The sequence below is a fragment of the Elaeis guineensis genome, chromosome 8 (assembly GCF_000442705.2).
Source record: "Elaeis guineensis isolate ETL-2024a chromosome 8, EG11, whole genome shotgun sequence".
Taxonomy (NCBI): Eukaryota; Viridiplantae; Streptophyta; class Magnoliopsida; order Arecales; family Arecaceae; genus Elaeis; species Elaeis guineensis.
Window position 1 is genome coordinate 135,982,046 of NC_026000.2, and position 23,888 is coordinate 136,005,933.

Sequence of the window (23,888 nt, forward strand, 5' to 3'; positions counted from 1 at the left end):
AATTCCTACAATCGCATACTTGTATCAGTTTGCAATGCATCTCTGCTCTGATGATACCTGCAGAATTATTCCGAGTCTCATAATATTACTCCGATAGTCTGTTGTTGATGCTTTTGAGGAAAAACCATGATATTAGCAGTGAGAAAGCTACAAAGTTTCAGGTCATGGTTCTCCCAGTAGTGTGGGGTAGAACACCTTCCTTCTGGAGAAAATAATTAAAAAGATAAAGGGGTTGGTACTTCACACTAGGACCTACCCCTGAAACCGTTCTGAGTGGTGCCAATTGCCTCGAGTCTTGAGACATGGGCCCTAGCAAATAAATAGATGGACAATGCTAAAAATAACGAATGACTCATAGACAACCTGAAGGAATAGGGTTGAGCATCCACTGTCGGGTGAGTTATAAATGGATGAAAAATTCTAAAATGAGGCAGGACTCACAGTCCATTAGAAGCAACAGAATTTAGCACCTACAAAGTCGACATTGCTGTTTCAGGCATAGATTTCATATATACTACTAGGATAAGCCCTGTAGATGGCTCGACGTAAGATAGAAGGCAACGCTATTGGCAGATGATGGTGCACCTCAAACTTGTTATCTAAAACATCTTGGATCCGACCATTGCTGGATAATAAATCCGACCAATGGAAACTCACAACATGGCCTCCACTAAAGATGCCACAAAGCAATTTTAAAATGTTTCGGACATGAAATAGATAGCTTGTTGCTTCTTCCAATCACCTTCATTTGATTTCCTCGGATTTTAAACCGGTGTTAGTTGACACCTCTCGGTTCTCCTCGCTCTCCAGAGCTAAATCAAGCACATGGATGTAGTCCTAGAGTAACATAAAATGAATAGCTTCAAAACTGAAACTATATAGAAGTAAATTAGAAGATCTATTAAGCCTGTTCCAACTTCTTTAAAGTTCGAACAAAATTTGGAGTTTAAAAATTGAGAGGTAAAAGTCTCGGCTTTGAGGAAAAAAAAAAAAACAAAAAAAGTAATATAGTCACCCAGTTGGAACATCCCCTTCAAGTACCTTTTAACAGCCCCTTTATTTACCCTATAAAAGGAGGGCTACTTGAATCATTTGTAATCAAATGGATGGAAGCAAAAAGTACGGATGGTGATTTCTCTTCACAAGCAGCAGCCTTTACTTTGTTTATGTTCTTCGGGTGATATATGCTGGTAAACTACCTTCTGAACTCTGAAGAATCGGCTATCAAAGTTCATCACTAGAGGTGTCAATGCGTTTGAATTGTTGTGGCTTGAGAAAAGTCCATCTTATAAGAGCCTTGCCCAAGCTCATTTTGTTATTCATTCATTTCTTATCCCGCCTATTCATGGTCCATTTATTTAAAGTCAAGAAACAAACAACAATTAAGAGCTATAAGAATGACTAGAAGGTGAGATAATTCAGGAGACATTTGGAAGGACACAGTTTATGTGTAAGTTTATTCAGCATTCTAATCTGCTCCTTTTTTCTTTAATTTATTATCTTATTGCGTTGGTTTCCCATACAAATTGGCAATGTACATATCTCTATGGTTGCAAGAATTTCACCAAGGCATAGGAAGATAAAACAAGAAATTCTAATTGTAATCTACATACTAAGGAGGGGGGAGGTAAAACAAGCATTAATTGTAGTCCACATACTGAACCAAACAAACGGCAAACGGAAAACTCAAACCCTACTTATGCTCTCCCTTTTCCATCTTCTGATTCATCAGCCATAAATATTTGAAGATCTAGGGATCACACAGCTAGAGGTATAAATTCTTTGACTCAGGAACCCCAATGAAAACCAAAACCATATACTTGTGATACAATAATAACAAATAATACTAGAGAAAAAGGTGAAAACAAGAATATCATAAATTACTCAAACAAATAGTTCCCATGAATTATGAATGCTATATATATTATGCTTAAGTGTTTAAGTTGATTTACAAGAGATCTAGGCATACTTGTGATATAATGGATGAAGGACTGCATATTTGTATGCCCTATTTATGGCACGTAAGCCCGTCTTATTCGATAGCTGTCTATCTCTCAATAACAACCATCAAGCATTGCACAGCATTCTATGGTGCAAACCGTGCATTATAGAGGATCCATGCTCTATAACATAATGGTGAATTTTCCCTCATACACAGCCCATAAATTTGAACCAGGAGCTAGTATGACTCATGAAACTTGACTCTCACAATTTACCTGCTATATGCTGATTCTGGTATGACTCATGAAACTTGACTCTCACAATTTACCTGCTATATGCTCATTCTGCTTGCATTGGAGACTCCTATAAAGTTGCCCACATATTTGGAGAGCTTGAAAGAGCATTTACAACAGATATAAACATATAAATCTATACAAAAGTATATGATGGAGAAAAATCAATATTTTAATGGCATGCAGTAGCAATTTGGGGAGACAACACTCACCTACTTAGCTTGAATATTATGGTCTACATACTAAAAAGAAAATTGATTGACAAGATCTAACATAACATTACAACCCATGAAAGTTTCTTTCCAAATTTTCTGAATATGACTTGAAATGTTGCAAAATTTTCTGAATCAACACAATATTTTTTCCCAACACGAGAACCCCTAATGGAGCATGCATGTATTTTTGCATACCCATGCAATGATGAATGGGTACAGATGGTGTAACCATCAATGCAATATCTAGCTTCATATCAAATTATATTTTCAACTTTCATGGTGTCAATTAAGGAGATGAGTCGTAGTTGGACACAAAATCACTTGCATTGTGGGAAAGAAAGATCCAAGCAGTTCATTGTAAGGTAGTTGAAATGTTATTTTTACCCAATGCTGACTTGAAACAGTAAGTCGGTCACCTCTATGTCAAGCTATTAAATAGCATATTAATTATATGTTGTGAAAGGTATTCTAGTAACAGTTGGTCTCATCATCTGATATAGTTACTAAATATGATGCATGCAGAAAGACCTTCCCTTCAAAGGCTTAAAAAAAGAGTCATGCAGAAATAAATTTCAAGAAAAACTTCTTAGCAATTGAATTAGCTAAAATGATTGCCAAAAGTCTAGGATAACTAGCTTGAAAAGCTAGGCATATTGGTGATACAGACGCTCCCAAGATGGTCTAGTTCAAGGAAATGACTGATTTCCAAGTCTAAGCTCGAAAATGAAGTCAGTCCTAATAACACAAACATTTTCTAGGAATTCGGTGACTTCCTTCTTCACAACCTGAAATATGGTGAAATGTACTGATGGATGAAAGCTGAATGATTAGCATAAGGATTCAAGCCGCTGCTACCATATATTGCTCATCCTATTTACGACATTATCATTTTTTTTTTGAGTAACTATTTATGACATTATGAGATGATAATAATAATATTTACAAAATTATTAGAAAAGGGTAGTTTGCAAACTATGGATCAAAAACCAGATAGTGGATACACAATGTGTTGGGAAGCATGACAGCTCCTGGGACCTCTACACCTTTCAAAAAAATCAATAAAAAGACATAAAATGTAGGTTTAGATTAAAAGTAAACTAAATATAAAACATCTCAAATGTTACTTTTGGTTGTTCGGTGACCAATGTAATATTCTAGAATTTATTTGAGCAAAAAGTTCGCCACAATTCATAAAAAACGCTTGTTGGATGTGATGTGCCTGCAAACAGGAAAAATCAGTTCTTATATAGCTTATTATATTTCTCTTGACATACTGCAGGCATTTTCTTCTTTATTCCAGCATTCATGGCATGAATTTCATGATCTCAGTACCAGCATTCAACTCTCATGAACATGTGAGAAGGTTTTAAAAATTTCAGTGACTAAGAAATTTTTATAATATCACATGATTGAGTATCTCTATAATGAATATAGCTGATTTCAAAAACTCATAATTCATCAGATATTTATGTCAATCTTCAACAAAAAATTCTACGACTCATACAACTGTAATCATAAGCTATGTAGCATATAAGCATATTCAAAAACACTATATCGTGCCTCCACTTTCTACAGAGAAAAAAGCAACAAGACATTAAAAATAAAAGTAAAATTAGATAACATATCATATTGGTGGATTTTCAGGCCATCTAGGCAATTAAGTTGCTTTACCAAGATTTTCTCCACATTGATGTGGGGTTTCCCTACTTCCTGATATTCTTATCAATTGAAGACTCACAAAGATATTCTTGTCAAAGGCAATAGTCTTATGAAATGATAACAGAAAAAAAGCCAACTTATGTTGGACCTAAGACAAGCAATGTTTTTTTTCCCTCAAAAAAGGTGTTTATCAATAGACCAAAGTCTTTCTGGTCTCTTTTGAATGTGAAGACTACTACTAAGCTAATCTATGCTGACAATTATGAATCCTTACATGAGTTATTATACTATGTAAAGGCACTCAGACAATAGATTTGCTCTCCAAAAATTTTCACCACAATGTTATAGTGTTTCCCTGTCAGGAAATATTCTTATGAAACAATATTTTAAGCAGTCAGCTTACGTTGGATTTACAACATACAGTGCTCTTTTCTTAGAAAAATGTGTTTATCAAGATAACACCTTTCCTCAAAAAAAAAAAAAAAAGAAAAGAAAAGAAAAGAAAGAAAGAAAGAAAGAAGATACCGAATTCAGATTTTTATTTAAAAAGAAAACTTAGATGATTAAAAACATGGAAAACTCTCAGAGAATGGGTAGGAAAAGCTGAAAAGTGCCGGAAGAATGATAATTACTGACTTAATTCCAGGATCCACAGAAAGAGAAAATGACACCAAAGGAAAAGGTACATATCCTAACAAAGGAAGATTACACACAGAGACATACAGACATACATATCTCCTATCAATATCTAAACAAACTCAAGGTGCATGCATGAATAATGGAATACATGCATGAGGATTTTCTTGGCTAACTTAATTTTAGTTTAGATTTTCCTCCAAAAAAAAAAAAAGTTTAGATTTCTTTTCACTAACTGCTGTATACACCGTATCCCAGAATAAAGACCTTTATCTCACAAGATCTATACTCATAGCATTGGAGGTCTAAAAAATAGAAGAAAATATAGATCAAGACAGGTCGAGAAAACCACAAATACATATAACAATATATAGACATATTTCGGGCTAGGATCACTTTCTTCAAATTTCTGATTGGAGAATACCTGACAACAAAAGCACAAGCCACATCAGTTCTAGCTATAACTAGTTACTAATTTTTAACACAAAGCAATATGTAATGGTTTACCGACATATATATATCATTACCTAGGTATATAATTAATTTAAAAATCAAATTAAATTTTGTGTGTGTGTGCGTGTGAGAGAGAGAGAGAGAGAGAGGGGGAAGGGGGGAGAGAGAGAAATAGTAGTAGTAGTAGTAATAGTATAGGTTTGATTTCAAAGGCTGGAGGTACCAAATTAAGTTGCAACTATCATGAAGGTTTCATTTCAAAGCCTGAAGGTTCCAAAGTTGCAACATCATGACTTAAAAAGCGGGGTTTCTTCTTTACTGCAACTTAGGGGCCGACGTAGAAACCATTCTTTCGAGAATTGTACCTGGGAAACGATTGAAGCAGATGCTGAGAATCTTATAGCCTCCTGCTAATATCTTATGGTCGGTTCCCCTCCCTCCAGTAAATGACATGTTAACTGCTCCCTTCTTTTGATTTAACCCACTGGTCTCTGCTGTAACCTCTGGCCACTAAATGGGAAGCTTGGCAGAACCTGTCAGAAGACTGCAGATTCTTGCCACCTTTTCTCCCCAAGCTCCCATCAAACACTAGGGTCCAGCTAGCGGCTAAAGCAGCACGCTTTTGAGGTACCCACTGACAAACTAGTACTTCTCTCTGAGTTCAAACTGATGCAAACCAAAACACAAGGAAAAGGCCATCACCAACCCACATGCAACAAAAGTTAAAATCTCTCTCTCTCTCTGAGACTTAAAAGAGAAAATCTCTTGTAAGACCCTTTTAATAGTAAACACTATAATTCCGGTTCAGGAATCGCCGAACGACGATGGATTGTATACATGGATATAGTGTGTTGAAGGAGAACAAGTCCGTTTCTCTACATCAGATCTACATACTCCATACAAAGCTGAGATAGACAAAGGAGATAAGAGAAGAGAAGAGAAAAAGAATGTGAAATGATACACGTGTGCATGAACTTTGAATCTACTGACCTTTGGAAGTCTGTGAATCCCATTCCCCCAAGCTGACCACTCCAGTTCCTTCTTCCATTCTTCTTCCACCCATATCTCTTCTCTTCTTCAAATCAAAACCCAAGTTTAGCCACTCAAAATCCCATTTTTAATCATCGAATCCATATCAAAATGCTCGATTTCACTTCATATCAACTTTTCCAATCCCAAAACCAGCAAAATAAGCACAATGATGGCCTAATGCGCACCACCTGTAGAATCCTTCGAGTACTTCTTTAAGTACACACTTAAATTACCACCAAAAGTATCCATCCAGCTCTCTCTTCCGACGATTGTCATCAACCAAACTGCACCATTACACCTAGACATTTTCATCACCTTCTTCTTCTTCTTGATGAGAGTTCAAAATAACCAAAGGCAAAGAGCTCCCACCTAATTCCAGTGAGAGAAACTTATGATAGTACTAGTAGTAGCAGTAATAGTCGTAGTAGTAGTGAGTGAGCTTAGAATCATCAAAAGGGTGGTCTAACTCCACCACCACCACCACCACCCCATCCATAAGCATCACCAGGAAACTGATAACTCCCAATATTTGCACCCAAGTTATAGAACGAAACACCGCTGCCACCTCCACCGCCGCCGCTTCCACCACCCTCGCCACCGCCACCACCACCGCCCGTAACGCCGGAAGATTGAGAGGCCGCCGGCTGCTGCCCCTGCGCCACTGGCGGCACCGCTGCCTCCTCGTCCCCCTCGATTGGCAGCCGCTCATACACCGCGTTCGCGAATGACGCCGCCATCAGCACCACCGGCCCTGCCGCCAACAGCGGCCCCACCACGCTCCCCCCGACCACTTGCCCTTGCCCGCCGGCGAGGAAGACGGTCAGACCGCCAGTCCCTGGAGGCGCTGGCGGCGGGAGGACGGTGCCGGTGAGCGAGAGGATCTCGAAGCGGCCGCGGAGGGTCGCCACCACGCTCCCCGGTGGCGACGCCCCGGGCTGGCGGAGCGCGACGTTGGCGACGGTTCCGCCACCGCTGAGGACACACACGCCCCGGCCCCGCCGGCGGGCGTAATCGGAGACGCACTCGACGACGTCGGCCCCGCCGGAGACCTCGAGGACGTGGGAGCGGAGGGCGTTGGGGTTGTCGCGGGTCACGATGATGGGGGGCCTGGGCTTGTTCTTCGACCCCAGTGGCCGGCCACGGGGGCGACGTACGGGGCCGAGCGCTTCGCCTCCCGCCTCGGCCGCGGCGGAGGTGGAGGGCTCGCCGCCGCCCTTGTCGGGGGAGGACTTCACGTTCTTCTCTGGGGAGGGCTTGGACTGCTCCGGTGGGACGTGGGTTGACGGCGCCGGCGGTGGGTGGAGGAGGTGATGGAGATAGCGAGACGGACCTCCGCCACCGCCGCCGCCGCCGCCGCCGCCGGATTCCATTCCGGCCATCGCCGACACATCTACTCTCTCCCACCACTTGCTTGCCAGCTTTTCTTTGTTCTTCTCCTCCTCTCCCACTAAGCTATGGAGCTCGGAGAAGTGCTTCCAATCTCACTCGTCTCTTAAAAATATCGCCTTTAGTGGCTTCCAATACAAAAGGCGAGATTTTCCTTCTTCCTCTGTCTCTATCCTTTATGGAGGATAGCTTGGATTCTTCCGCAATCCTTTCTTGTACACCAATTCAAGCACTGGATTCATCAATAGAAGACACTTCAGAACCAAAAGGACTGATCTTTTTGGTAATATTAGCTTAGACTTCTATGCCACCTTTTGTCATTCCTATTATGATATATGGTGAGACCAAAACAAATTCAAACAAAGCTCCAATACCACTAGAGAAGGCCCTTTCTCACCATGCCTATCCTCTCCAAAAGAAGAAGAAGAACCGAAATCTGAGGTGAGTTCAGTGTAGGAGAACCAAACACCCATGCAACTGAGTACAGAAAAAGAAGAAGAAACTCCACCATGAGCAAATCATGGCAGGAGAGCAGAGGTCAGTGCAACCGAGTCCCCACCCCTGCAGTTCTTGGAGGGAGGGGGAGAGAGAGAGAGAGAAGGGTGGTCTGAATAGTGTTTGATCCGGGAGGGGCACTGGAGAGAGACGGTGGAAATTGTGCACTAGACGTTAAATTGTGAATTACAAAATTAAAAGCAGATGCGATGGCATATGGTATTGTGGGGGTCGGGAGGTGAGGAGAGAGAGAGAGAGAGAGAGAGAGAGAGAGAGAGAGAATAAAGAAAAACCAGGGAGAAATGCATGCTAAGGGTATGCAAGCATGCCGGAAACTTATATAAAAAATATAGTCTTTGTTAGTATTATATTGTACAAAAGTACATATAATAAGGACTTTTTTTTTTGGTGCAGCATATAATAAGGACTTAGAGGTGTTATTTTAGCAGGCGCATAGGATGTTACATGCGCTGCTGGCGTTGCTTCCGTCTTAAAATAGAGGGGCTAGAAGATAACAATACTAGGGGACCGACAAGGCTTATGTTCGTTTAGCTGTGTGGCTCTTTGGACTGGGTGAGGACTGGGGTAGGTCACTGGACCATTCATATGGGCACCGTTGTCTTTTACTAGGAGTACATCAGTACATAGCCTCCTCTGTAAATGTAAGTTTGTATTAATAAATCTTTTTCTTTGTGTTGTATACTTGTATTACTTCTAACGTAAAAGGCACTGCAATCTTGATAAGGGAAGCCAACTGCAAGTCTGCTGCTCTCTTTATATCCAGGATATATTATAATATTCTGATTCAACCTACACATATCAAGTTAAAAAATTGATGTCAGAGCATCTTAATCTTATATTTATGTTATTATATGATGGCATCAAAACCATTGATCAATGATTTCTCAAGAAAGCCATTCATCAACTACTACTCGCTTTTGATTCACTAGATCAATTTTAGCTTAAGTGTCCAATGCAAGTCCTTGAGTATGAGGGATGAATTGATCATTCAGTAGTGCAAGAAAAATTGTAAGCATGAAACTACTGCAAATTCATGGTTGTTAGCTTTCACTGCCTCTTGATGATGCTTATTTACATAACATCCAAGATAGCTTGTAGCTCATGATGGCATTCGAAACTTTAATTAATATAATGTTTTTTTTAACCGCTTGGATGTTTTGTGATTGATATCTCGCATTAAGATCTTAATGGTTTCGCTCGTAGATTTTGAAAACCAAAAACAAAGTCAAGGACTCAAGCTGACCCCTGTTAGCTCATGCGACCCACAAAGCAAGATCCTCGGATCAACCAATTAGATTTTAGATTAGTTATGGACCAAATGACCAAACTGCTCTAGGGTTAGGTATGACCAACCGCGGTCTGGTCACCGGTAGTTTGGTTATGGGCTGGACATGCAGCAATCCCGTCACGTGCGATCAAATGGTCAAGAATGGGTCGCGGTTTTCTTGGCGCGAGAAGTGTCAGACACATGGACGCCCAACGGCGCATCATCGGGACTCGGTCCAACCTTCTCTCCAAGGATCCCGTGTATCTTCTCAAACATGGAACACCATTCGGTTCGTGAGATGAGTTATCCTTGGTCGAAACGTGTCCATCATTTCCTGGAGCTCTGCGGCAAAGAGGTGGCAAGCAAGAATATGCAGGGTTTTAATAATACTGGCATCACGAGGATGCCTGCTTCTTTAAAAAAATCTCTGGGGATTCGGTGGCCGCTGCCGGATTCAACTCCTATCTCTGTTAGGAAAGAAATTCTCAATGAACTTGATAGATCTTAATTGTAATACTTTCCAAAAAAGATTGCTAGCATCACTTGATAGATAGCAAATCTTATTGTAATTGTTGTTTATTTAAGCTTTTTAAGATGGTCATAATAAAAAATAACAATGGGTTTTTATCTAGGTTAATTTGGCTCATCTCAATTACATGGTTATCTAATTGAACCTAAACCAAGTACTCCAAATAGGCCGAGATTTATTAATACCTGTGCTTGAACCAAACATGAACAAATTAATGTCTTTTTTGAACTTTCAACATAAATATTTTCATCACTTGAACATATATTTTATTATTGATAAAGAAATCAACAAGGCAGAAAAAAAAAATGCAAGGGTGATAATGTAAAAAAAAAAAATTGTTAAAACTATATATTAAAGTTTGTAACCCATAACATTAATAAAATGCCACAAATATGCTAACTGCTCCTTCACCAACCCACAAGACTGCCTTCTTTTGGACCCAACCCCAATACTCTAAATCAGCTATCTGTATTTTATATGCGTTTCCAATCATTATATAATCTGTTTAGGGAATAACGTTTGAAAATAAGAAGGCACTTATTACTAACTAATTTTTTATTTTCTGTTAACTCGTAAACTTCCCTTTTTTAGATCTATATTAAGATATTTTATTGCATTAGATTTCAATCTTTGTCGGAACCAAATTGACATATAAAATTAGAATGTCTTTTTTATTAATTCTTAAGATGATTTGAACAAACTCATCTGGAGCATATAAATATAAAAATCTCCACTATAATATCAAGTGTTTTAGGCTCATCAAATAAAATATATATGTATATATGTTAATAAATTTCAAGCTCTTTTTTAAATCAAAAACAAGTGCTTATAGAATTATTTTAGGAGAAATTAATGAAACAAGAACACTTGATACCTAACATCATACACTACCACTTTTTTTAATCCTTGATGGTTTAACTAAATAAACAATAAAGGTTAACCTTGGCATTGTTTCCAACGCTAAGTAGCCTCGATGAGCAAGTGGATGCTAAAGCATCAAATAACAACTTTTCTAAAAACTAATGGGAAATATTTCTATGAGAACTGTTGAAAGATGCTTCCCTTTTTTTATGCCCCATTGTTGGCATGTCTGGTTTCTTTTTTATTTTTTGTGTACTATGACTGCTTTTGAAAGGTCTTGATTACTTTGTCACAAAGTACAAGATTTCACAAGACTATGAAAGAAAACTAGATGAAGCTTTTATTTTGTTCTAGCAAGATCCTATACACCATGAGACCCCCAAGTTAAGCTAAAAAGAGTCATTCCTAAATTATAAGAAGTTAATATCAAAACTTTTAGGTCAAGATTTTTTATTTCTTTCTGATTTTTTATATTTCCTACCACAACCTAGCTAGTATATATGTAATGCTTGTCCTTTAATAGATGTGCTTCCAGCCAAAATGATCTTATGATCATCCTAATAAACAAGACTTCATAACATAAGCTTTATAGTTTCATTCTTTATATTTTGTGGGGGGAAAAAATGGCAGAGAAGGAAAAGAAGGAGCCTATTGTCAAATTCCTAAGGAGGCGGCTACTTGGCCTTGATATGGCACCATTGCACACCCTGATATTAAGCACTATCAACTGGATTTAACCATTGATTTTGGAGGTGAGCAAGATACACAGGAATTGGGAGGGAGTGTCGTACTGCCATTCCACCCTAAGATGAGTGTGATACCACCACATGGTAATATTTAGCAGGGGTGCCCTTGAAATTGCTACCCTCCCCTCTTGGGGTCAGTATAAGGCTACAATGTGCCAATTTTAAGCTTAGTCGAAACCCCGATAAAAATATATCAATTCTTAAGTTAATAGACTAGTGTTTTCATTGAAACATGCTCCTTAAATTATGTCATTCTTCTATAGTCAAATGAATGACGTCTATTTGATAGGAACCCAAAGTTACTATGTGCATTTATTAATCATGTCCACCAGGTAAAATGTCATTATAGTGTTGTTCATAATCTTATGTTGCCATTGGAAGCTTTGAAAAAAAAAATATTTAACAATAGTAAAAGGTGATGTGCATATAATTGAAATAATAAAATATTGAAGCATGGGGCTACAAAACAACAATAATATTTATTTTGGAAGTTTGGCACCAATGTAGTATTTCTATATGCTAATTTATGAGCTCAAAGCAAAGGAGAAAGTTGTGCATTTCTTAATAGATAAAGCAGCGCACTTATTGTCATTGGCGTTGGAACCCATGTGCTTCCCATGGTCTTCTATTGTCGTGTTCCTCGATCCAATCCATTGCACCAATCTAGACAAGATCCCTGATTCAATTACTTTAATCAAGCTGACTTTAGTATCATACCTAATATTTTTATGCAAATAAGATCAATACTTTAATCCATAAGATTAGAAATGATTGCACCCTCTTCCATTGCCAGTCTTAATCTATGATGTAATCTTGGGTCCATCTTGAGGTGTTTGCTTTTAAAAGTTTCAAGAAAGCATATAAATAAAAAATATATATAATTTAATTAGATGGGCTTATAGTTTAATGAGCCACACCAAATGATCAAGATGCAAAGGCTTTAAAAGTTTTCAATTTAAAAAGCTGATGATGGCTTGAAGGGCACATCTAAGGACATATGTTGGCACATTAACTTAGATATGATGGACTTTCTCCACTCAAGAAAAGATTAAATTAAGCTCTAATTGAAGCTAGACAAACCAAGCTCGAACCAGCAAGGTATGTTCAAAACTAATTTCAAGCTGAGATAAAAATCGAAGCAATTCATTGAAACTAGGCTCAATAAGGCTCTAATATATTTAAATTATATATTTACATTTATATATAATAAATCATTGGATTAAAGTTTTAATTAACATATTATTTTATTTTTTGGATTGATCTAATGCTAATTTAGACCTAAACCAAACTTTGAACTGAAATTTGAAATTAGAAATCAAGCTTTCGTTTAAGCTTGGACAAATTTTGATATAAACTTGAGTTTATTTTCAGTTTGATTTAGCATTATCCAGCTAACAAGGGAGATTTATGTTTGGCTCGAATCAAAATTAAGCTTGAATTTATTTAAAGTAATGGTCAATATATCAAGCTTTCTTTTGAAATTTAAGATCAGAAATTAATTTCACATCAGATTAGGTCCAAGCTCTTGACCATTCTCGGCTCATTTACAACTCTTAGAGCCATGCAACGTAGGAGATCGAAGAGCCATGAGCTGCCTCAAAAGCTCTGGTTGGGTGGCACCATTGCCATGTGGAGTGCCATAACAGATTGGAATCATCAAGAGCCATGTGGATATGGCTTGTGGGGCTCAGAGGGCTGCAAGTGAGTTAGCTTGGTCGTCCAAGATGTGCTCGGGCTTCATGGTCACACGGCGATGCCAATCTAGATAGAGAAACCCTAGGGACATGTCAAGTGAGAAGCTCACAAATGGGACCCAAAACCTATGTAGAGGAGCTGTAGGGTGTAGCAAGGGTTGGGTCAAAAAACCCTCATGACAAGGTTAGAACATGTTTCAAGCCAACTCATTTATCTTACATTAGCTCATCTGCAAGTCATCATCAATTCAATTAGAACTTCCCTTATCAATGATATATTTTTTTCTGATAGTAAATTGTACATTGTTAAAATGAAAATATATAAGGCCATGAGGAAGGTAATTTGGATCGAATATCAAAATAAAATGAGATGCAACATGAGAGAGAGGGAGAGATAGGGTGCAAGGGAGGAAATTGAGGTGGAGGAGAACATGGCAAATCAATGCATATGTTTGGTTCACTTCTAATCACGAATCATGCAACCTCTCTAATCATCTGGATGAAGTCTCAATTAGGGTCACCTACTACACCATTACTACTTGTTTAAAAGGCTTGATTAAGTAATGGTGATTGATTGAGTCCAGAGCGCAAACCGAAACATGACTTATAATTAGGTTGGTCTCTAGGTGAACATGTAATTGATAACATTAAATAACCAACCACCCAAATCCATTCATTTTGGATGAGTTGAAGCAGGTTGGTTGGTCCGGGGAAAAAAATTGCTATCCAACACATGATGCAAATGCCCGAAGAGCTAAATCCTTCGGCAGAAAATGAAATTAAATGGAAAAGAAGAGGTTTGGACAATGGATGCTGTTGTGATTTCTCCTTGATGTTATTTGAACTTCTATGAGGAGACATTTGTTGATCTATCTATCATGGAAACCCTCTTGACTACAATGTGAAGCAAGAGAACTAAGGATCCATCATTTCAGGCAGATTGGACAACTACAAAATGGTGGGGCTTTTGATGATACAAAAATTATAGACAGATCTTGTATATAAACATTAGCATAATTGATGATGGTGGTGGACAGGCAATAATGCACTGTCACCAAATTATCATAATTTTCATTTTATCCAAGCATACGGGTATGATGTTTTCCAGTATCTTGAAAATTTTAGGATTGCATGATCTATAACCTACTGAGATCCCTCTCCAACCTCTTCATCCTTCTTGCCAAGTCTGTTCACAGCCCATGGTTGATATGTAATTGAAGAAAGTATCATGAGATTTGGAAGGAAGTGACTGAGACAGAAGAGAGCTAGTATTTCAGAAGAGCCAAGGTTTTAATATGTATATATTCTGTACTGTACCATGCACAGTACAACCATTACGTTACATAAAGGAAATTATCTCAGGTTTTTTCAGCATTGTTCATTCCAGCATGGATATTGAGAAGTGAACTAAGTAGCAGATTATTTAGCAAATAACACAAAAGAGGTGGATGATCTGTATTTTTGCCTCCCACACCAGTCATCAGATGATGAATAACCTTCGAGCTCTTGAAAAAAAAAAAACAAAAAAGAAAAATGACTGATAACATCAAGATGCTCACGACTTGTTAAGTGGGCCTGTTTCTTCTTAAATATGTGGCACCATCTGACGTGCATGATAATGTAGCAGATGAACATAGCAAGCAAAGTTCATTTAAGGCCTTAGCCTGTCACAGTTGAGAGGCCCTTTCATCATTACTGCGAGTCCAAAGCAAGCATATTAAGCACCGAACAGTTTAGGCATCAGAGATGCCTCTATTGCACCCTAACTCACCTACGAAGTAGCTGAAAATTTGTATGCTACTATGAAAGTGTCAAGAAGATTTCTGTCTTTTTGCACAACCACCATGTCCGGAATTTATTTAGTAGGCATCTGTGATACACTAAGGTCTCCCATGTTCACAGCCAAGGACAATTATAATAACGTCAATAGTTCAAGGCAACAAACTGATTAAGCATAGATAACGTTTGGATTTGCGAAGACATACCGATATAAAAAGCAGAAATATAAGTGTTGCTGCCAAAATCTCACGTTCGAGGTTGGAGGTTATCCTAGCGATCGAGGCGATGAGGTTGAGCGGAGACTGACTCCAAGGATATGTAAAAAGTCCTGACTGAGGTATTTTTCAGTGAGGACTTTTCGATGCTTAAATCAAAAAGTGAAGAACAAAGAGAATGAGAGAATAATTTTTAAGAACTTATTTAGAGGGGGGGAGTGAAGTCCTACACGTCTAAGAGACTAATCAATTTTTGGTTATTACACGTGGATCAAGCTGACGACAATTATTTTTACTCAGGGGCATGATTTGAGCTTTATACGCATCTTCTTGAGGTTGGCTAAGGAAGAAGTGAGAGTCCAGTTTTACAAAAGCAATCAATCCAAAGATTTGATAGGTATTTTGATATGATCACCACAAAAATAACATGATCATCACAATTTCTTGCATATAGATCATTTGTGACAACCTCTTGGTGTTTACATAAGTTGACAAAACAATCAGCAAGCGAGCGCTCCCTCCAGTGTATGCCAATCTAGTAAGCAAGAATTCCTATTGTTGAAAGAGGATGGTGGCTAGAATGCCTTAAAAGGTATTGCAGCACTATTTTTTGCATGGGTTAGCTGAGGCTGGCGAGCTTTCATGTACATGATATTTTCTTTGGTATTGCTACAAGTGAATGCATCGTTACTATCTTTTATCTTCTCTGATAGTTCCATTAATGCTTTTGTGCATTCTTTCTTAGTTTCCTAATTGATGAATTCGCAAATTCTTTTGCATATACGGGGAAGCATAACATTTAATTAACCCGGCCAAACCACAAACAGATAGGAACTTGCTTACGGAGAGAGATTCTCTTATATAGGTTTTAGCTCTCAATATTTAAACATCACATTAGGAGACATTTGGAAAGGGAATCTCGATTAATCTATTGACAGTACTTCACCAAATATTAAATCTCCCCCTCTCTCTCTCTTTCACTATCCATCTATCTATATATCTATTTACCTGTCTAATCTATATATCTGTCTGTCTGTCTATCTATTTGTTTCCAGATATACTAAAAAATTAGAACACTTATCCTCTATTTGGTATGAAAGATGGATCGAAGAAATGATGGATGAAGGATGATGGATAGATGAGGATAGATCGAAGATGATGGATGTATAAGGCAAAGGATGGATGGAAGAACGAAAATGATGGATGTGTGAGGGAGAGGATGGATGGAAGATCTTCCATCCAGCTCTGTAGATGTTCCATCTATCATTTCATATATTTGGTGAAAAAAAGATGGATGGATGGAAATAATTTTCTCCTATGTTTGGTTTGGGAGGAATGAAAGGAAGAATGGATGATATTTTTATTAGATTATCCTTTAATAAAAATATTACTATTATTAATTTATAACACTTATTGATATCAAAGAAATAAATAATATATAAACTTATAATCATTATAATCTATAATTATATCAAAATTATATAAATATTTAATTTATATTTAACAAAATAATTTTATAAACTAATTATTATTGAATTAATTATATATATCAATTATATATTAATTAATTAATTTATAATTAAATTTAAATAATTAAATAATATTATACAAATAGTTAACCAAAAAATAGAAAATAAAAATAGAGGAATAGAAAAAATTCTAATTAATTAATTATTATTATCAAAATTATGTACTAAAATTAAAATAATTAATAATAAAATTTAATAATATATGATTAATAGTATATATAAATATATATATAAATAATATGAATAAAAAAGTAAAAAAAAATATTATATTTTTATCAAAAAAATTAATGAGGAGTAATTTTATTTATGCAAAAATCTATTTATCAATGCTTTATCCATCCTTTCTTGCATCCTCCTAAATTGAGAGGATACAAATTGGTGGGCCAGGGTGAATGAATAACTCCTACTTTTTCGCTCATTCTTTCTTTAACTTTTTGAATCAAACAGTTGATGGATGCAATCCATCTTTCCACCCACATCTATCCACCCTCCAATTATCCGAACCAAATACAAGAAGATTGAAAACAGCTTTATCGCTTTTTTCTTATTTTGATCCAGATCAGTTTGAAGGGTTGAAGTCGAGAGGTGACACCTGTTGTAAGTTTAGCAGCGTTCCAAAGTTTCCCGGCAAACCTACAAAGTATCAAGATAGGATATGATCAATGTTTTCTCAAAAAAAATGTTTTCTGAAAAAAGAAGGGTAGAGGGGACAACAATTACCAACCAGCCATCCCTTTTTCCCTGCAAGAACTTCCCCAGTGTGACAGCCAAAGAAAAAACTTTATCTTTTTAGGGAGACATGCTAGTCCTATGCAGTTGATGAATTTATAAATGGATTTGACTGAGAACATTTTTAACGTAGTCCAACATGAATTTGGGACATCAGAATTGTTATTCGCCACAACTGATTGTAGTAAGTTTAATAGCTCAATTAACTCATACACTTGAGATTGGTTGAGAGGGAGAGACAGTGAAAGGTTCCATGGTCTGGAGTCCTAGGATTAAAGATGGGTGACCTTCTCATCCTTACAATTGCATGCAGAGTAGACGTTAGGGGACAAGGAAGCCATGGTTGCCTCTATTAGCCACTTGTCAGGCCAAAATCTAATTGTTTCTCCATTCACTATGGTGTAGAAGATGCCCGATCAGAAGGGATTCATTGCTTTGGTGGTTCCTTTCCAGATTAATTGGCATATCCTGGATTTTTCGATGAAAAAGATTTTGATTTTGTAGTGAGACCGAGAAATCAAAAGGTTAAAGTCAAGTCACCAACACCATTCAGCAAGAAGAACTTTTTTGAAATCAACCAGATTTTTGACTCCCAGGCCTTAATTATGCTTCACTTAAGGGTAATATTAGATTCCTTGTGGATGAAGGGTCATATTTTTAACTCTTCAAGCTAGCCGGTTAGCCGACATTAGTATTTCCACCGTAAGAATATCCTCGATCTGACACAATGTTAGATATGTTATTGACTTATTCCAAAGACGTCAGCTTGCCGGTCATAGACATCCTAGATTAAATTCAAAAAAAAAAAAAAAAAACAGAAAGAAAGAAAATCCTCAAATGTTAGTCATGCCACCTGTAAGGTACAGTTTATGGATCGTTGAGACAAGAAAGGCCTACTCAGCTTTATGAATTTGAACAAAGAAAAGCAAAAGTTGGCCTTGTGTTCATGCTGCACATAACTAACCACCTTGCTAAAGTAACACCATGGTCCCTGTGCTTTTTGTTTGGCTACTCATCAGAATCTTGCCTTCTTTTCATTCAGGATCTAACACCACATTTGTTGCATTTCATTTATTTTGCAGGGTAAACTCATCCACCCGACCAGATCCACAGCAACAGATCCCAAAGCAAAAACATGCGGCAAGGAAGACAACCTCCAATATGCAAAATACAAGTATATAAAATACTTTTAAAGAGGAGCTCCACTACTGGTTATTGCAAAGGTAGTATACCCAGGAATTACAACAAAAGATGACTTCCAGCCATGGTACCAAAACCATGGAGGAAAAGTTGATTGCATCACATGGTTCGCAAGAGAAGGCATTATAGAAAATGAGTATCTCCGCTGCTGAAAGGGTGGCAAGGTGTGATCCTAAGAACTGCTAGCTAACAGCCGACAAAGTAGAAAACCCAAATAAAATAAGAGGGAAAAAAAAAACAGCTTTATCTGCTTCGATTTACCTCGAAACTACCTATGAGGCAGACTAACCTTTACTGCTCTGCAACTCCCCACTCGTAGTCCCATTCTTAAGATACTTTTATTTCAATTTTTTTGAACTTTTATCCATTTAGGCAGCCTTGGATACATCTTTGCTGGATCTGTTGTACTTCATGTGGCTGTTCACAAGCTGACCAGCAGCAAGAGCTGACATGAGAGAGAGCTCTCCAGCTAGAACAGCACCTGCCACAATGGAGGCCAGAAGCCTAGCATTTGATCCAGGTGATTCCAAGCTTGCACCCTTGACACCAAGTAGGTCCAAACAGGCTGCCTGAGAGGCCAGCTGCGTGCCACCCCCAACTGTACCAACCTGCATGAAAACACGACAGTATCAAACTTTACATCTAAGTGGCAATACACATCATGTTGCATACAGAAGTGATGAATAAATGCTGTTAAATGAATAACAAACTCTCCTCCCCACCAAACTCCAAAATGAAGACACAGAAGAACCTATAAAGCTCAAAAACATGACATATAAGGAAATAAACCAAACAAGGTTTTAAAAAAGGAAGGCTCCTAACAGTAAGGAAGGATGACAAATCAAATTGCCACATGACATGATGGTTGTGCATCCCAAGTTCAGGTGGTGTTGTCAATAAACACCATAGAAACCAAAAACTTGTAAGGTACCAAAATCCTATGAGAATTTATTACAGACCTAATAAGTGACAGAAGAAAGTGAACTTTCAGTAAACTAAAGCATTGCCAGTAATGGTGGAATTCAAATAAACTTGCAAGGAGAGGAGATAATTGCAACAGAAAGATGGATCAACATATGATGGGAAGGACAGAACAACAGAATTACCTCAATGGATGGCATGGTCACGGAGACATGAAGATCCTTGCCATCGTTCACAGCTTCCATCATGGTGATGCAGTGAGAACTCTCCACATTCTGTGCAGGATCTTGGCCAGTGGCTATGAAGACAGCAGACACGATGTTGCTGGCATGAGCATTGAAGCCCCCAAGAGCTCCAGCCACAGCAGATCCAGCAAGGTTCTTGATCATGTTGAGTTCAACCAGTGCTGGCACAGTGGTCTTGAGAACTTTTTTCACCACCTCCTCCTTGATGGTTGCCTCACAAACTACCGATTTGCCACGTCCTTCAATCCAATTCACAGCAGCCGGCTTTTTGTCGGAACAGAAATTACCTGGTCAATGCCAAAAGAAACATTAGGATTCAACAGAAAAGGCAAACTAAAAATGGGCTTCCAACATTTTCAGTTGTAGAAAAAGCTACTTCATTTGACACTAGCTGGTTTGTTTCCTTTTTGACTTCCATATTAGATGGCATTCCATGAGCAGAACCGCAAGTGAACCACATAGATGCATCACCTAATTGATGGATTAATATCTCCAAAAGTTTGAGGTGCCTGGCAGTATAATATCAAGAACCATGACATGAACGGATATTGACAAAATAAATTTAACCACATGGACACAGACATCTCCTTAATAAATGGACTAAATCTCCTGGATCTCAACGTTAGTGGTCGGATACAAGACCCATGACATAAAGACGGGCTGACAACATACTGTTGCAATCTCAACCTGACATTAATAAGCTACATGCCTAGACCCCATGCCACAATTACCATGCGGCAATCTCACTTCAAGAGATTTGGCATAGACACTGGTTGTAAAATATAGGACTACAACTAGAGATTTTTGTTGACAGGTGCCAATTATATAGGAGGAAAAAATCCGACATATCATGTCTCAGCAGTCTAACATAAAGATAGATAAAAGCAGAAGACAAAAAAAAGGGTAAACATGAGCATAAACACCAAATTCTACCCATCCGACGAGATTTTCTTGATATATATTCCCTTGTAATTTGTTGATCACTAAAATCATAGAAAGTGAAAATCACAAGGGGCCTTGCTCTAAATACAGGTATCATAAGCAGTAACATAGGGAAAACACCTAAAGCAAATTCTCTAAAAACCCATGATTTTGTCCAGTCTAGATATCGATTTGGTGTTCACTATTAAGTTGTTCATCTGTTTCTGATGCAAACTAAAAGAAATTTAGACCATGAAAAAATAAACAAGTGATTAGAGCTTTGTCAGGGCAAAAGATCCAACCAGTTATGCTGATCACATCCATGTCTCGGAAGTCACCCTGCAGATAATCCAAGACATTCTGGACCCCTTTTGACACCATGTTCATCCCCATTGCATCTCCAGTGCTGCAACTAAATCTCATGTAGAGGTTCCTCCCAGCAAGCGCGCACTGGATCCCCTGGAGCCTTGCAAATCTGCTGGACCTGCAAATATTTAGAAAGAAAATAAAAGCAGATTTTAGCCTCTAAAATGCATGAATCAGCTCATATAAGAGGAAACATGTCAGCAAAACAAATCAAAAAAACTGTAGAACCCATTAAAAACTTACCCCTTAAGATTCATCTTTTCAAAGTTAAATATCATGCAAACGGCATGAAATGAGAGGGAAGATTCGTTTTCCAGCACAAACTTACCGCAAAGAACGATGATAAAAAGCTTCATTAACATGAAAATCTTTAGCCAGCCTTCATGGAAACCGCAGAAAACCAAGAGTATATTATATAAAAGGATGCAAACATCACCAGAAAGTACAAGCATGTTAACATTAGGGTCATTCTTTTGTAGGTAAATACCATAAAAAAGTTGGTCAATTTTCTCATTGATCAACTTATCCATGTTCTCACACTTTTTAAAATGAGCAAGTTACTTTACCATGGGCAACATTTATCCATAAAATAAAAAAAAATTTTATCCATCCAAAAAGTGGCTAAATCATTTTTTCATCAATCAGTAAAGTAGATATTTAATATTGTACCAAAAATGCCCATCCTCATTTCCAATGTCTCCATCATTCAATGCTTAATAACTTCAATGCTTAATAACTTGATCAAATCTAAAAAACATAAGAGATATCATGAAAAATATAGATAAATTTTATCAACTTATCCAGAAAAATAGTAATGTAAAAGAACATTTCTTATCGGTAAAAGAACACAGATAAATTATTTTTTTATTTAAATATTATCTAAAAAATATTTACCAAAAAAATATGGATTCTCATGCAAATCTTTTACCTGTAAAAGAACGGACCCTCATACAGAAAAGATTGTAACAAAACAAATAGAGAATAGGAAATTGTTAAAAAGCATATAAAAAACCAGTCTTGATTGTGAAAAAGGCAACAAAAAAGAAGCAAAATAAGAATCCCACAGAAGCCCATCGACGAACACAACACAGGCATTCCCAATACAACGCTTGGGCACTTAAAAATAAAGAAGAAACCGATAACAACAAAACAACCCAACTCCTCTCAAAGCGAGATCCAACTTTTAGTCAACGCGAGAGAAACGCAAATAATCCAAATGCCGCGGCCGATCAAAGAAAGAAATGGACAAAAGCAGAGATTACCTGTTGAACACGACGGCGAGGGTCTCGAAATTGGTCGGCTCTTCCACGAAGGCCACGAGCTCCGCGGCCCTCCTCGCGGACGGCAGCCTCACGACCGGCGCCCGCGTCATCCCGTCCCTCAAAACCACGCTCGCGGCGCCGCCGGACCCCGCAATGGCCTTGCACCCCCTGTTGGTGCTCGCCACGAGGCACCCCTCGGTGGTCGCCATGGGCACGTAGTACTGCCTTCCGTCAAGCAGCAGCGGCCCGGCGATCCCCACCGGCAACTGGACGTACCCTACGGGGAGCTCGCAGCACTGCCCTAGAATCGACCCGTAGTCGAATCCATCAAGCGGGAGCCCTTCCAGGGCTCTTCCGGTCATCCTCCTCAGCGCCTCCCGTCGGATCGCGGCTGCGCGGCGGCAATCTCCGAGCTTAGATTCGAGAATGTAGGAGGGGATCTTGCCGGCGACCACGGAGGAGATGATCTCTTCGTCTTCCTCAGTGACGGCTGGCATTTTCTCCGGGGCGGTTATGGCGTCGCAAAGGAGGGGGCAAGTGGCGGGGGTTGGGGCGGAAGCTGCGGCGGTGGGAGGGGCGGGGGATAGAAGGAAGTCGTCCTCCTCGTCGTGGGAGGAGACGATGGACTGGACGAAAGCGATGCCGAAGAAAGAGAGGAGGTAGATGAGGGAGCCGACGAGGCCGACGATGGCGAAGATCTCGGCCAGACCGACGACGTGGAGCGGCGTCGAGGAGCGGATCTTCTCGCGCCACCGCCGCATCAGGAAGACGAGGGAGGCGGCGAAGAGTGCCGAGAAGAGAAGATTCGTGTGCCGGATGGGGAGCGGGAGGGCGTCCGACGCCTGGACTCGGGAGGCGGCGCCACCGCCGGAAACGGATGAGGGGACGGTCTCCGCCGGGCGGGTGGTGGCGGCGCTGTTGGGGAATCTCCGGCGGACGTCCATGGAGACGGAGTAAAACCAGAACGAGACGAGTGGCGGAGAAGGGAAGAACCGCACCGCGTTGAACGCAGAAGGCCCCCGACTTCGAGTCGTCGGGCTTTTAAGGGCTGGGGTGGATGATTAGGGTAACCGCCGGTGCCTGTAAATTATGTTTCCGTATCGCTGTCACGGGTTGGCAGAAAGGCGAGGGAGGAAAATATGATTGAGGAAAAATAGAAAAAACTTTGACGGCGGTTCCAGTGACGAGAGAAGTGGCGCTGGCTTTATAATACGAGACTCCGACTCTCAATTTATTGCAGTCTCGTGGAGATCTACGTATCTGCTGCTGGGTTGATGGCAATCTGAGAGGGAACTGCTTTCCTCGGGACAGGGCATCTGGTGGTTGAGGGGGACTCTAGAATGATGGTGTCTTAAATTCAGAGAGATCGAGACCGTATGATGTTCCTTCATCTTTTAATGTACGATATTTAGAATTTGCTTTAGGGTTGCTCTTCAGTTATGGTGGTTAGCCATACTTATCGTGAGACGGATTATATATTTTTTATTTGTTTT

At 38.9% G+C, this 23,888-nt stretch overlaps 2 protein-coding genes across 5 annotated transcripts; both read right to left on the minus strand.

The window, feature by feature from the left end:
* Positions 1–4,690: 4,690 nt before the first annotated feature.
* LOC105049375 (AT-hook motif nuclear-localized protein 25) lies at positions 4,691–8,337 on the minus strand. Of its 4 annotated transcripts, XR_012134004.1 has the most exons (3): positions 6,188–8,337; positions 5,563–5,863; positions 4,691–5,168 (listed from the first exon to the last, which is right to left on the minus strand). XR_012134004.1 is itself a non-coding variant. In XM_010928997.4 (2 exons), the coding sequence occupies exon 2, from the start codon at positions 7,606–7,608 to the stop codon at positions 6,679–6,681; it is 930 nt and encodes a 309-aa protein (XP_010927299.1). In that variant the 5' UTR covers positions 7,609–7,847; positions 8,013–8,337; the 3' UTR covers positions 5,870–6,678. The 4 variants fall into 4 exon arrangements, 1 of the variants encoding a protein (XP_010927299.1); XR_012134006.1 differs by lacking the exon at positions 5,563–5,863 and having other exon boundaries at positions 4,695–5,168; XR_012134005.1 differs by lacking the exons at positions 4,691–5,168; positions 5,563–5,863 and adding an exon at positions 5,870–6,102.
* A 10,305-nt stretch (positions 8,338–18,642) lies between these two features.
* Positions 18,643–23,548, minus strand: LOC105049376 (3-hydroxy-3-methylglutaryl-coenzyme A reductase 3). The gene is made up of 4 exons (XM_010928998.4): positions 22,396–23,548; positions 21,070–21,251; positions 19,787–20,133; positions 18,643–19,288 (listed from the first exon to the last, which is right to left on the minus strand). The coding sequence occupies exons 1-4, from the start codon at positions 23,337–23,339 to the stop codon at positions 19,049–19,051; spliced, it is 1,713 nt and encodes a 570-aa protein (XP_010927300.1). The 5' UTR covers positions 23,340–23,548; the 3' UTR covers positions 18,643–19,048.
* Between the last annotated feature and the right edge of the window lie 340 nt (positions 23,549–23,888).

Excerpts from the sequence above, each read along its gene's own strand:
- LOC105049375 (XM_010928997.4), bottom strand. The coding sequence starts at position 7,608 with ATGGCCGGAATGGAATCCGGCGGCGGCGGCGGCGGCGGCGGTGGCGGA.
- LOC105049376 (XM_010928998.4), bottom strand. The coding sequence starts at position 23,339 with ATGGACGTCCGCCGGAGATTCCCCAACAGCGCCGCCACCACCCGCCCG. Across the intron at positions 21,252-22,395 it reads CTCGCCGTCGTGTTCAACAG|GTCCAGCAGATTTGCAAGGC; the intron begins GTAATCTCTGCT and ends AAATATTTGCAG. Across the intron at positions 19,289-19,786 it reads TGACCATGCCATCCATTGAG|GTTGGTACAGTTGGGGGTGG; the intron begins GTAATTCTGTTG and ends GTTTTCATGCAG.